Raw genomic sequence first — 15,521 nt, 5'->3', positions numbered from 1 at the left:
ACATCCAAACTCGGAACTTGCATTTATAATTGCAAAAAGCAAGTGAGTATTTGAATAACTATACCCTAAACATAAAAAAAAATCAATAATATCGCATCATGACCCAGATGTTTCCACCCTACAGTTGTATAACACAGGTAAGTATAGTGAAAGGGAAATCTAGTACCTTTTCCTTGGACTGGACGGATGGTTTCTGTTGGTGGTGAGACAGAGAGATCTCCATGATGAAGCTGGCTGTGTGCTGGAGACCAGTGAGGTAATACAAAATCTGCGCTAGAACGTCTGGGCTCACAGAAACAACGTGTCACTGTGCAAACACCATAAAACACAACGCTGCTGGGTATAAAAGTCACTGAGAAGGAAAACACACTGACGCACATTCAGGCAACAATCTTCGAGAGAAGCCTGGGCATGACTGACCATCCACCAGACACAAATAAAATGCACAGATATCATAAAAAAAGTGTTTGTCTCAAATGTTTGCATGTCTACATTTGGTCAATCTATCTGAAACACACTTTCCACAGGTGATTTGTTGACATTTTTCATCATCTTTAACCTCTTGCAATGCAAAGCTCTATAATCTAAGACATTTTGACTGGAACACAAAAATAGTTATTAAAATGTCATTACCACTCTTTTACATAATGGTAATGCATGGTAAACATTTAATGCAAAGATCAAACAGTTCCATTAGACTAAACACATTACACATTACTGCTGCCATCCAAGATTTAGATGTTCTTTATCAGAAGAGATCTGGAGAAATTTAACATTACATCACTTACTCACCAATGGATCCTCTACAGTGAATGAGTGCCATCAATAATCCACAAGCAAAAATTGTTCTAAAGAAATGATGTGAGAGAACAACAGGGGATGGACTTTTCCACTGAATGAAGCATTATTATGGATTTTGGGCAGAGGCGATGGTTTAAAGTTAAAATGCTTTAATGATGGATTTGAGTCTTACAAACTCAGCTTGTTGCTTCACAAGACTTTAATTTAACAGCTGAAATCTTGTGGATTCTTGTGATGTTTTTCTGGTCCATGATGAGCCTTTATTCTGTACAGTAGCTCCTAAATAGAAACTTTTTTCTTGTGTAAGGATACTAACAGTAATTAGGTCATGATCAGTCTTATAGACGTTCAAAGGTTTATTGTGAAATGGAGACTGTGATTTGGTGTGATCACGTGTTCAGCCAATCGTCCAAACTGCCCAAAGCAGGTCCAGACCAGAAAACCATCCAGAACCAGTTCTGTTTTGCGTCACCAAAGCTCCTTCTGTTCTACGATGGCTGACACCTGTTCATCTCAATTCATCAGTGCAGCAGTCCGTGCGGCCATAAGTCCATTCACCATCCCACTCGCCATCGCTCTCACAGCTGGAGAGATGAGCTCAGCCAGCAACAAAGGCATTTGTGTTCCTGTGTGTTTGAAGAGAAAGCAAATGTGGTAATTAATGGCCCTTAGCAAAAAAAGTGTGTCATGATCTTCATATTCAGATACTTAGACTAACAGACTTGGTTGGCACAAGCATTTTTAATAGATTCAGTCACATTATGAGCTTGCGACAACTTAGTGGAAATAGCAGTTATGTTTATATGAAAAATAACCATAGAGAAACAACAAAATAAAGATACAAATGAGGAAAACTGTTGACATACAGTCTGAGTGTAAAGTTATAACAAATGTGGACAATGTAAACTTTGAAAATGTTGTTTGTTATCTTGTTGCAAGTGTTTGCAAAAAAACAAAACAAAACAAAGTATATTTGTAAAATAATACCATATTTTTAATTCCACCATTCAAGTAGATTACAATTAATTACTATTCGATTACTGAACATAAAACGTCTCAGGTTATGTATGTAACCCTGGTTCCTATGTAACGAGTATGTAACGAGATGTAACGTAACGTATGTAACGAGACGCTGCGTCGAAACGCTAGGGGAACATCTTCAGCGTGACTGTGCTCTGAATCATATGTGTAATCTGTCCAATGGAAGGGCGAGACATCATGGGCGGGTGACGTAATCGACCAGGAAGCATAAAAGCACATGTGGTGGAACCGGCGTCAGCTTCTAGGAATGAAGCAAGCGCTTGCAGTGATGCCGGAAGTATGGCCTCGAGACGCAGCGTCTCGTTCCCTTCAGGGAACCAGGGTTACACACGTAACCTGAGACGTTCCCTTCCAGGAACTTGAGCTGTGTCGATACGCTAGGGGAATGAGATGCCCACGCCACCAGACTTCCAAGAACCTGCCCTGTGTGTATCCCTCAGGAGTACAGCGAGGGCGAGAGAAAAAGGGCCACGAGTGGCTAAAGTGTTCAGGCCTGCGTCCCAAAGGCGAACTTCTGAGAAGTGAGTCTTGATCCCCAAGAAGGGGGAAAGCAGAGGACTCGAGGTTATAGAATAGCATCCTGATCCACCTGATTTCCCCTGTGGAGAAACGCCCCCCGCCTGTGAGAGGAGATCTCTCCTGACAGGAATCTCCCATGGAGAGCCGTCGAGGAGAGAAATCAGGTCCGAAAACCATACTCGTCCCGGCCAGAACAATGCTACCAGTAGTAGACTGACCTCATCCCGGTGCACTCTCGCCAGAACTCCCAGGAGCAGAGTGATCGGGGAAAGGCGTACAGAAGAAGCCTCGGCCAAGTCTGTACCATAGCATCCAGCCCCAGTGAAGCTGGATGAGTCAGAGAGAACCAGAGGGGACATTGCGATGTGAGTTGCAAAAAGGTCCACCTGTGCCTGGCCAAACACTCTCCATATCTGCTTCACCACCTCGGAATGAAGCATCCATTCCCCGGGCCTCGGCCCCTGCCTCGACAGGATGTCTGCTCCCATATTGAGATACCCAGGAATGTAGACGGCTCTCAGTGAGCGAAGTCTGCCCTGAGACCACACAAGGATCTGGTGCGCCAGCTTGTACAAGGGGCGCGAACGCAGACCTCCCTGGTAGTTGATGTAAGAGACCACCGCTGTGTTGTCGGTGCGCACCAACACATGGTGATCTCTTAGGTCTGGGAGAAAGTGTTTGAGTGCTCGAAGCACGGCCAGCATCTCCAGGCAGTTGATGTGCCATGTGAGATGGCGACCACTCCACAGACCGCGAGCGGGTTGGCCAATCATGACCGCTCTCCAACCGGTGAGGGATGCATCCGTCGCTAGCATTACGCGGCGACCAGGAGCTCCCAGCACCAGGCCCTGAGACGAGAACCAAGGACGTCTCCACATGTCTAAGGCATGTAGGCATCGCCACGTGACCTGGAATGTGAAGTGGGTTTCCCTTCGGGGAGAACCCCTTGGTTCTGAGCCACCACTGTAGGGTTCTCATATACAGCAGGCCAAAAGATATCACGTTGGACGCAGCTGCCATCAGACCCAGGAGTTTTTGAAACTGCTTGACATTGAGTGACTGGCCTTCTCTCACTCTCTTGACTGACGTGAGGATCAACTCAAACCGAGCAGGGGACATGCGTGCCTGCATCGTGGTCGGATCCTATGCCTAGATAAGTGGTTCTCTGTACTGGAGAAAGCACACTTTTCTTGGTGTTCAGTCTCAACCACAGCTCTTTCATGTGCGTGAGAACGACATCTCGATGTCGAATCGCCAGTTGCTCCGATTGAGCTAGAATCAACCAATCGTTGATGTAAAAGTGTGGGGTGAGAGTGCAAGGCCAAAGGGAATATATTGGGAATATATATATATATATATATATATATATATAATATATATATATATATATATAATATATTACCCCAATAAGCAAACCTCAGGGACTTCCTGTGAGTGGGAAGGATGGGGGCGTGGAAGTGTGCATCCTTTAGATCGATCATGACAAACCAGTCCTCGGACCTGATCTGAGACACAACCTATTTCAGCATCTTGAACTTCAGTCTGCTGACTGAGCGGTTCAACTGATGCAGATCTAAAATGGGATGCAACCCTCCATCCTTCTTGGGAACTATGAAGTACAGGCTGTAGAACCCGGACTCTCTTGCGTGAGGAGGGACCACCTCAATGGCCTCCTTCCTCAAGAGAGTACTCTACTTCTCATTCCATTACTAGAGCCTGCTCGGGGCCCACCAGAGTGGGATTCACCCCGTTGAATTGAGGCGGAGGAGAACCAAACTGGATTCCGCAGCCTCTCTCTACAGTGTGCAGGACCCAGTGAGACACATTTGGCAGTAGTTTCCACGCTGCCAAATAGTCTACTAAGGGAACCAATCTCTCGAGACTGGCCTCTGGTGTACCTAGAGCTGCTAGCTCAGTGCCCTGAAGCGGAGGACCGGCAGAAGGCGGCCGAACCAGCAGCTCTAGAGACCCCCGCAGGGGTGGCGAGCTTCTCAGCTCCGCTATGTTTCCGGGCGGAAATAACTGAGAAAAGCGCTAGCTGGAGCCAGCTGCGCCCTGGAACTCTGGCAGGGTTGGCAGACTGATTTCCTGAGGGCACTGGGGGGAGACGGACACCGTGTAATGCGGTGTAACCCGCTTGTCCCCAGAGGGGCCTGCCCTCGTAAGTCCTGGGCCAACGCTCGTCAGGGCTTCGAGGTCAAGGACCTCTTAGACTGAAGTACGGTCCGCAGATCCGGCTTAGTCTTAGAGGCCCCCAACCCAGAGCGTTTGCCACCTCGAGAAGATAGGGGCTCGCCCGTTTTCATTCCCTCCACCTGATCCATGTGCGATTCCCATGAGCGCAGCCACCGCTCCGCCTTTTTTTCTTTTTCTTCGGCAGAAGCGGGACCGGCACCGTGAGGAACGCTAGTGAAAGCTCACTCCTCAAAGAGATCCTTCCGAGAGCAAACATACGCAAGCATACAAATGCTCACAAAGCGGGCAGTCAGCTCCCTCGAGAACTGATTCTGCGTGCTCTGTTCTCAAGCAAACCACACACGGACTGTGTGTATCCCCAGCAGTGATGTAGCGTTTGCAGGGAGGAACATACAGCCTGTAACGCGATCTGCTCTCGCCCAAGTGCTTGCACACATTGTGGAGCTTATTTCAAGTGATTGTAAGGGACAAACAACACTAAATAAGACTCACAACACAGATTGACAGACACACACACAGAGTAGTGGTTGCAGAATGACAAAAAGCTGACACCGGTTCCACCGCACATGCTTTTATGCTTCCTGGTCGATTACGTCACCCACCCGTGATGTCTCGCCCTTCCATTGGACAGATAACACATGTGATTCAGAGCACGGTCACGCTGAAGACTTTCCCCTAGCGTTTCGACGCAGCTCGAGTTCCTGGAAGGGAACTATGAATCCATTTTGATTGAAATAACTGATTTCATCCCTTCAAACAGTAGAAAGCAGAATAAAATGGTAATCATTTTTGAAATTCTTATTTATAATTTAAAATGCATATGTACTGCATATATTTTCAATAATTATAAACTACCTTTCAAATGTCTGGGGTCGGTATGAATTTTTAAATATTTTCTTATTTTTTTCTACTGTTTTAAATTGTAATATATTTTAAAATGTAATTTGTTATTTTAAAATATAATTTATTTATTTTTTAGCATCATCACTCCAGTATCACATGATCCTTTAGAAATCATTCTAATGTGATGATATGCTGCTGCTCAAGAAACATTTGTTCTTATTATTAAAGTTAAAAACATTTGTGTTGCTTAATATTTTCGGAGAAACCGTAGTACTTTTCTTTGATAAATAGACATTTCAAAAGAACTGATTTGAAACAGTAATATTTTCATAAATGTCAATTTTGATCAATTGCATTTCTTTAAAAATATATATATATATATATATATATATATATTTATTTATTTTTTTATTTTTTATTTTTTTGCACATACTTCATAGCACCTCGTTCCAGCCTCAGAATTTAAGAGCTTAAAAAGTACTAAAAAGTACAGTGTGTGACAATGTCAAGATTGCTTCTGAAACTACCTTTTCTGGAAAGAAAATAAATTAAAATGTAACAAGCAGGAGAGCAAACATCTACATTTGCTTTTACTCTAATCTCTCTGCTGTTGGAGAGAAATGATATTGAGATCTCATTTGTGATTGTATATTTTCCTAAGGGATCAATTTATTTCAGTCAAGTCGACACATATATGTGACTTGTTGGCTAATGTAATCATGGAGACTGAAATTAATGTACTTTTTGCTAATGATGTTGCCATAATTAACATGCTAGACTGTTGGAAATGTCAGAGACACTACTTATCATCATAGAATGAGTAATAACTTTCAAAGTTTTGCTCATGCAAAAGATGATGGCCAGTAAAGGCAGCAACAAGAGAAGCTGATCCATCATCCATGCTAGGTTAACATCTTTGGAGGAGTTCAGTAATTGGTTCGTAATCCCTCAGAATATTATAGAATCCCTACAAGAGCAAACAGCCAACAATAGAGTGCAGTACATCTGCAGAGCAGTGATAAGGACCCATGGGATGCACCAGGGAACTTCTGCATTGTGAGTCTGGATTCTGACTGCTCTGTGGATAGAGATGCTCCCTATTGCTTTCATTTACAGGGAGAAAGGAATATTGTGGCTCTTTGGAGTAATATAAAGGGAAGGAAGGACCGTTTCTAATCCCCGGGGAAGTGTTCCTGCAAGAGAAAGATGAAGTCTTGATGATGGACGCTATTATACTGCTACCGAAACAGATCTGAAGCTTTATCGGCCTGCCTGTATCTACTGAGGTCTTATGTAGGAAGAGAAAGTAGCTTTAAAGATTCAATATGAAGTGGAATCTTGGAATAAAGACTCTCTATTTCAAGCCCTGTAAGAGAACTAAATATAGGGATGATAAGTGGTCTTGATACTGTAACTATAGTGGAATAACTAGAGTGGTTTATTGGTTTACTTCAATTGAGAATTCTTATTTGACTGCTAACCAGAAGCTCAAAAAATTATACAAAATAACTTTTACGCTAGTGTTTTGGTAAGAATGGCAAGCCAATCACCTGAGCTATAAATGTCATGTGACATTATTCTGCAGTCAAATGAATATGCAATGAAAATTTTTACTAGCAACTATCCAGGTCCTTTTTTTAAGATTTTAGCTTTATATTTTTAATAGCCTATTAATATTATTTTCTTATGTATCCTCTATTTTGTGCTTTCTTAAATTCTACTGTTATTAAACTTAAAATATAATATTAAAATAATAGTATTAAAATATAAAACGTTTAACATAAAATATTGTGTAAACCACAGACCTTTAACCACAGGCATTTAACCAAAAACCCATTCAAAATTCAATTGACTTCAGGGAGATAGAACCGAAAGTGCTTAAAATTCAAACTTGTTTCCAGGTTTTAGCCTACGAACGTACTGTATGTCATCCCTGCAGCACTCTATTAGCTAACCCTAATCTCTTGATCCCCACCCTAACACTGTTCCCTTACCTCACATTATACCCTGAAGAACCCTAATTTCAAATATAAACACTACTGCTCTCTGCTGCTTGGGAGAGGTATTGTGAGGCTGCATTCACTTAAACAACAAGAAGGATTGAAAATGACATGATATCTTATATTATTTGCTAAATTTGTTTGTATTGCTCCAGAAAACAGCAAGTGAGATATGAAGGCCATTCAAGCTTGTAAATGATAAAAGAAAGGATCAAGAAGACAACATAGTGAAGACTAGAAGAGAGCACAGAGTCTCAGTGGCTTGTCCTGAAGCAGGTGGTTGTTAAGGATAATCCAGGTAAGTCTTTAATGCTGAAGATGTGCTGGAGGAGACGAGTGGAGGGGAGGCGGGCGGAGAGATTGCTAATTGTGGCCTACTAATCCAACCCCTCCCCCACTTTCACCCACCTCCACATCCTCCCCTATGTCACATATGAGGAAGGCCAGGCGCATAGAGAAGGAAAGGTACTGCACCCTGTGAAGTGAAGAACAAGTACTTTGAGGGAAGAGGATCCAGGAAACAGTGGACAGATAAGAAAACCAAACACTTACCTGGATATACCCTGCATATAATGTAGCTGCGCCTTTCCATCTCTCTCCACATCCTCTTCCGACCACAAAATTCAAGGCACTATGGGAGAAGTCCAAAAGGTGCGTGTTTTGATCTGCTTGAAGGGCCTATATGAATCAAATAATAGATTTTTATTAATGTTATACACATCATTGTGATGAATAGGAGATTTCATGGATGTACCTAAAACTTCAAATGAAACTTTAATTAGATCTTTTAGGCACAAATGTTTGTTTTCAAGGGTTTGTTTTCAGTCATTGAGAAGCTAAAAGGCACTACTGAGCAAGAGCTGCGAATAGTTCTTCTTGGTCTCGATAACGCTGGAAAAACCACTTTGTTAAAACAACTTGCCTCCGAAGATGTGAACACCATCACTCCAACTCAGGTGAGAAGAGCAGCCACAAAGGACTTTCAAAGCACTAGATTTGTTACAGTTTGCTCACAGCCCTTTGCCATTTTAGAATGTACATTTACTTTTTAATGATGTGATATGAATGGCAAAAACATGTCTCATGGGTAATTCAGCCTAATTTGCTGAGGCTGTAGAAAGGTCTGAAGTTATTAGCTGGTGTGGAATGTTAACACATTTCTTGCGCTTTTTTACTGTAACAAATTCTCAAAGCATTTAACAGTTACACTTCAGTTTAGTTACCATACAGAATTGTAAATTATAGTGGTAAAGTCATTCTTTGGCGTGAAGTCAATGTGTATCTTTAGCTGCATCTTGGATAACACTAGACTGTACAACCAATATAAATGAATCAGTCACAAAGAGGACAGACTGTGGATGAATAATACTGTGAAAAAACCCTTAAAAAGTTTGACATGATCACGTCTTTGACTTTAGGGTAACTTTTAGGGGGTCTGCCTAAGATAGAGAGAGAGAAAAAAGTATACTAGAAACAAAGTATAATAAAATATAACATAATCATATTTTCTAGCATATTTGTAAAAAAGTGAAGAATATGAGAAATATGAGAAATAAACTGACAACTATGATAAATAAATTTGCAGTTGCAAAATATAAAATACATTATGACATATAAAGTGAAATAGTGAATATGTCACAATTATTATAAATAAAGTCTTAATTATCCTTGTTTAAGTTTGGAGTGAACATGGACTTCTATTCTTAAGTTATACCCAATTGTTATTTCTGTTATGAAAATACAATTAAAATACTGTTAAAATATTAAAACAAACACACAAATCAATATATCAATCCTCAGTCCCATCAATAATATTATAATATACACTATATTGTGCATTGTGTCACCCCTTCTAATGAACATGTTTGACTACTTTAGTAATTTCTGTGAGTACAAATCTTAATGTTAAAGCATATAATGATATTCTACGGAATTGTGTGCTTCTAATTTTATAGCAACAGTACATTTATATCCATTTAGAAATGTACAGTTTTAACCTTTAATAGTTAAATGATGGTTAAATGTCATCTGTTTCAATTGTCATCAAAAAAGCATTTAGCCTTGCCCTTTGACCCCCTAAATATATATATATATATATATGCGATTTATTTAATTGTATGTGTCACCGTAGCATGACAAAAGTGATCCACTTTTGTTGTTTCACCTACAACCCATGAGACAAAAAAAAGCATAGACTACAATCACTGCTAGTTAACCACTTGATGGCGGATATTGTCCTAGAAAAAAATTAATTAAATAAAAATACTATCCAAGTAAATGGTATAAATAGACATGATAACATCTCAATCTTCCAAGAAAGTTAATAGGATCAAATGTGGTCAGTCTGGTTTACTGCGCTGTTTACTGTTGAGGGGTCAAGGATAGAGCACTAATACACCATCACTGTGCGTGTTAGTGCTAGTTATTAGCATAAAGTCAGCTAACCAGAGATAACACATATGACAAAAAAAGTCTCTAAAATCAATTTATAAAAGTCTGAATTCATCCGTCATTGATTTACAGTATCATCCATTTGTAGAACTGCTGCAACTGATGGCTGTTAGCACAACATTTAGCATGGATTCTTTTGAACTTTGCTGCTCACAGCTTGCTTCTAGTTAAGATGTTGGTAAACCATTACTTGATTACTTAAAATATCCTGGGACGTAATGTGAGACTATTTGCTATTTAGCATGTGTTATGTTAACAGATATTACATGCTGCAGCCAGTTAAAGATTTAAAGAGCTGAGGCCTGTGGGGAGAGAAGATCCTCTCTAAGAATAGCACCACAACAGTGTCTTTAATCCCACGGTTAAAGATTACTTAACCATAAAGTCTCAGTAGTTGGAGGCTGCTCAGGGCCAGGATAAATTTAGACTAGGAGAGTTTAAATACATTGTGCCTCTTATCTGGTGTTTTGTGTGTGATTAGGATTGTGACCTAATCAAGCCTTCATTATGGAAGCCTGTTTCTGCTTCATGGTAAAAAACTAAGAAGGTAACTTTGAAACAAAGTTTAAAATAAGAAGTGCTGCTTCTCTGTAGCCCAGGTCAGGCGCTTCTGCCGCTGTTTCTGGTTCAAAAGTGGCTTGACCTGGGGAATGCGGCACCTGTAGCCCATTTCCTGCACACGCCTGTACACGGTGGCTCTGGATGTTTCTACTCCAGACTCAGTCCACTGCTTCCGCAGGTCCCCCAAGGTCTGGAATCGGTCCTTCTCCACAATCTTCCTCAGGGTCCGGTCACCTCTTCTCGTTGTGCTGCGTTTTCTGCCACACTTTTTCCTTCCCACAGACTTCCCACTGAGGTGCCTTGATACAGCACTCTGGGAACAGCCTATTCGTTCAGAAATTTCTTTCTGTGTCTTACCCTCTTGCTTGAGGGTGTCAATGATGGCCTTCTGGACAGCAGTCAGGTCGGCAGTCTTACCCATGATTGCGGTTTTGAGTAATGAACCAGGCTGGGAGTTTTTAAAAGCCTCAGGAATCTTTTGCAGGTGTTTTAGAGTTAATTAGTTGATTCAGATGATTAGGTTAATAGCTCGTTTAGAGAACCTTTTCATGATATGCTAATTTTTTGAGATAGGAATTTTGGGTTTTCATGAGCTGTATGCCAAAATCATCAATATTAAAACAATAAAAGGCTTGAACTACTTCAGTTGTGTTGTAATGAATCTAAAATATATGAAAGTCTAATGTTTATCAGTACATTACAGAAAATAATGAACTTTATCACAATATGCTAATTTTTTGAAAAGGACCTGTATAGTCACAATTTTGGGATTTATGTCACATTGTGAGATTTCAAGTCACAATTGTGAGATGAATTAAAGTTGTGATATATTGTCAGAATTGTGAGATTCAAATCACATTGTGAGACAGAAAGTCAAAATATAAAACCCAAACCGTGAGATTTAAAGGTATAGTTCACTCAAAAATAAAATTATATCATTCATTACTCGTGTCGTTCCAAACCCATAAGACCTCCTTTCATCTTCGGAACACAAAGATATTTTTGATGAAATCTGAGAGCTTTCTGACCCGAATATACTCAAAAATATCTTAATTTGTGTTCCGAAGAAGGTCTTACAGGTTTGGAAGGATATGAGGGTGAGTTAATAACAGAATTTTCATTTTTGGTTGAACTATCCCTTTAAAGTCACTATTATGAGATATCAAGTCATACTCAAGTTAAATCTCATAATTATGACATATCACAGCTGTGAGATTTAAAGTCACAAGTGTGAGGTATCAAGTCACAATTGTGAAATGTATATTCACAATGATATATAGTCACAGTTGTGAGATTTGAAGTCACAGGTGAGATATCTAGTCACAATTGTGAGAAGTTGAAATTATGAGATATGAAGTCAAGATGTCATCACAGTTGTGCGTTTCTGAATTTACAATTGTGATATATAGGCACAATTGTGAGAATTAAGTCGTCGTCGTCGTGACGTATTGTCAAGTATGGTGACCCATACTCGAAATTGGTGCTCTGCGTTTAACCCATCCAAGTGCACACACACAGCAGTGAGTAGTGAACAAATGCACACACACACACACACACACACCGTGAACACACACCCGGAGCAGTGGGCAGCCATGCTGCAGCGCCCGGGGAGCAATTGGGGGTTCGGTGCCTTGCTCAAGGGCACCTCAGTCGTGGTATTGAGGGTGGAGAGAGCGCTGGACATTCACTCCCCCCACCTACAATCCCTGCCGGCCGGGGACTCGAACCCGCAACCTTTCGATTACGAGTCCGACTCTCCAACCATTAGGCCACGACTTCCCCTGTTATTAAAGCCATATTGTGAGATTTAAAGTCACAGGTATGAGATATTCATTCAGAATTAAGAGATTGAAGTCACATTGTGAGAAATAAAGTCATAATTGTGAGATTTAAATTCACAACTGTGATGTATAGACACAATCATGAGATATAAAGTCACATTGTGAGATCCACGTTATAATTCTAGACATAGTCACAACTGCAAGATTTAAAGTCACAAGCAGGATATATAGTCAAAATTGTGAGATTTAAAGCCACTTTGGAAAAGTGAAGTTATAATGTGAGATAAATTCACAATTATGAGATTTATTTCTCCCAATATAATTTTAAAGTCACATACACTCAAAAAAGGTAAAGTTTTACAATTTACGTAAACTTTTTTAAATTCGATTTGAATTTAATAACTGATTAAGGATTGTTTAGTTATTCAATTAAAATAATTTGATGGAATTTTACTATTATTTAAATTGCGTAAAACTTAAAAAAAAAAAAAAAAGCTTTTTTTTTTCTTCTTTTTTGAGTGTAGCCACAGCTGTATCATGTGCTAATTTTGTTCTTTCAGGGTTTCAACATTAAAAGTGTGACCTGTGATAGCATGAAGCTGAATGTGTGGGACATTGGAGGACAGAGGAAGATTCGACCATTCTGGAAGAAGTACCTGGAGAACACAGATTTATTGGTATGACAGCAGTGTTCAGGCGGAGGTTTCTTGAGAGTTAACTTTCTCAGTGACATTGACCATGTTGTGAGAGTATATACAATCACATATGTAATTACATTTCTGTTTTGTGTATCAATCAAAAAGCTTTTTTCTCTTTAATAGTTGCTTTTCTCTCTCCCTTTTTTAGATTTATGTGATTGACAGTGCAGACAAAAAGAGATTTGAGGAAACAGGATTGGTAAGTCTACATATCTGTGACAATCACAGCTTCTACTTTTTTTTCTTGAAAAGCATTTTATCTGATATATTTACAGTGGTGTGAAAAAGTATTGGCCCCCTTCCTGATTTTTTATTTTATTGCATGTTTGTCACCCTTTAATGTTTCAGATCATCAAACTAATTTAAATATTAATCAAAGATAACACAAGTAAACACAACATGCAGTTTTTAAATGAAGGGTTTTTATATGAAGGGAAAACAAAATCCAAACCCACATGACCCTGTGTGAAAAATTGTTTGCCCCCCCCCCCCCCCCCCCCCCCCCCCCCGAATTAATTTTGAAGCCTAAATACAATCGCACAAAGTAAAACATTAAACTATATATAGTTTACAATAAGTGTTACAATCTGGAATTTTACTTTGCTCTTGCTTCTGAAAAGACAAAAGACTTTTTAGAGAAAAACTGAGTTCAAAAACCTCATAAAGGCTGAAATCAGAATTGACAGGGAAACACATTTCTATCAGGCCAACAAAATGAGAATTTGAAGATCAAATGTATTAATAGATTTATTAATGTATATTAAAAACAGTTGGAAGAATTCCTCATTTAAAGGATGCATCCAAAAAAATTATTCACTCATGACTCATTTACTCACTCTCAAGTTGTTCCAAACCTTTATAAATGTCTTTCTTCTGCTGAACACAAAATAAAATATTTTTAGAAAGTGGGAAACTAAACAGTTGCTGGTACCCATTGACTTTTTTAAGGGCATAGTCTTGGGTTCAATCCTTGGTATACACACTATACAACCATATTATCGGCCAAATAGTACTCACCATATAATAACCCCTCTGTGGTGCTGATTACAGTCTTTTTGACTCCTCTGTGTTGACCTTCTTCCACAGGAGCTCTCGGAGCTCATCGATGAGGAGAACCTGAAGGGTGTGCCATTGCTCATCTTTGCCAATAAACAGGACCTGGCCACAGCCTCTCCGGCCAGTGAGATCGCCGAGGGCCTCAACCTGCACACATACCGGGACAGAGAGTGGCAGATCCAGGCCTGTTCTGCCGTATCTGGGGAGGGTGTACAGGTTTGTAAATATACAGTGAATTATTTAAGTTTTACCCTTATAGGAATAGTTTAAGATATTGTTATTTTTTTTTCTTTTAGGATGGCATGAACTGGATCAGCAACAATATTGTAAATAAGAAGAAATGAATCTGCTCACTTCCAAGTGTTATTTTGTACAATTGCTCTGATTCTTCTGTTAATGTAAACCACGTATAAAAAGAAATTAACTTTGGAAAACTCTTTTTTTTAAAATATATTAATGATCTATCTTCCTGTTTGTAAATTGGCTGCCAACAGAGACTGGCAGGAAATCAAACAAAACAAATAATTTTTCCCACTCTTATCTCTTATGCTCTTTCAGAGAGTTTTTATTGCTGTCTGACTAGACAAGCTTTCTTTAAAATCTGTAAATCTTTTGCTGTCATGTTTTCGAGAAATATGACATACCAAGGCATAAATAATGCACACAAGCAAGATTTGCAGCCTAAAATAAGAATGAGGTATCCGTGTAGCTATCACAAATATATTCTTCAGCTGTTTTGATAGTTGTCTCACTGGAGAATGATCTCTTACAGAGCAAAACTCTTGTATTTTGTGTAAGATGATCTGTCAAAGCTATGTTTTTTCTTTTATGACTGGATTTGATAGTTTGGATTTGATGAAATGACTTTTCTGTGTGGACAACCTGTTTATGATTACGTGAAATGAAGTTGTGATATTAAATGTTCTCTAGTTGTTTAAGATTGTCTTTGATTCTAATTCAAACAAGATTCTAGACAAGTCATGCTAGTTTTTTCCAAGTTTTCCAACATTTTTGAAAGATCTAAAAAACATTTTCAAGGAATATAACATAAGAGAGAATGCTGTTTTTCTAAATAATCCACATATTATGTATTTTTGTAGGCCAACCTGTCAGTTAGTATCACCCTGGTTCCCTTCACAAAAACCAAAGAGGATTTTCTCATTGGCTTTTGGATTATTGCATAAAAAAGCTCTATGACCAATGATGTTAATCTTCACAAATTAACACAACTTTCATGCATTTTGAATCCTAAATACAATCGCACAAAGTAAAAATTTACACTTTGGCTATATAAACAAACTAAACCAAATTCACATGACTATAACGTCACCACCATTAAGCATTTTCCATAAACGTTTGAGTAAAAAATGTTGCAAGAGTTTGATTATAAACTTTTTAATCTAACGTTTTCTGTCTCCAACAACCTCTGTAGTCCCATTTAGCCGATGCAAATGCTTTTTTAAGACAAGTAAAAGCTTTAAAGCAATCACAAGGGATTTATTACTGAAGTATTTTATGATGTGAAAGTAAAAGGTGAAAATATCTTGAGCTTGTGTTAACCACAGACTTTATTT

The 15,521-nt window shown here is 39.3% G+C and overlaps 1 protein-coding gene across 1 annotated transcript; it reads left to right on the top strand.

The window, feature by feature from the left end:
* The first annotated feature begins 7,812 nt into the window (after positions 1 to 7,812).
* LOC306862339 (ADP-ribosylation factor-like protein 3) lies at positions 7,813 to 14,883 on the top strand. The gene is made up of 6 exons (XM_079405095.1): positions 7,813 to 8,051; positions 8,213 to 8,356; positions 12,754 to 12,870; positions 13,040 to 13,090; positions 13,978 to 14,163; positions 14,244 to 14,883. The coding sequence occupies exons 1-6, from the start codon at positions 8,034 to 8,036 to the stop codon at positions 14,289 to 14,291; spliced, it is 564 nt and encodes a 187-aa protein (XP_079261221.1). The 5' UTR covers positions 7,813 to 8,033; the 3' UTR covers positions 14,292 to 14,883.
* The last annotated feature ends 638 nt before the right edge of the window (positions 14,884 to 15,521 follow it).

This window comes from Barbus barbus (assembly GCF_936440315.1).
Source record: "Barbus barbus genome assembly, chromosome: 43".
Classification (NCBI taxonomy): Eukaryota; Metazoa; Chordata; class Actinopteri; order Cypriniformes; family Cyprinidae; genus Barbus; species Barbus barbus.
The sequence above is the reverse complement of the archived record's forward strand: the minus strand, read 5'-3'. Positions and strand labels throughout refer to the sequence as shown.

What these genes read in the sequence shown, in the direction of transcription:
- LOC306862339 (XM_079405095.1), top strand. An exon ending in ACACCATCACTCCAACTCAG is followed by an intron (nt 8,357 to 12,753) that starts GTGAGAAGAGCA and finishes TTGTTCTTTCAG; the next exon opens with GGTTTCAACATTAAAAGTGT. An exon ending in TGGAGAACACAGATTTATTG is followed by an intron (nt 12,871 to 13,039) that starts GTATGACAGCAG and finishes TCCCTTTTTTAG; the next exon opens with ATTTATGTGATTGACAGTGC.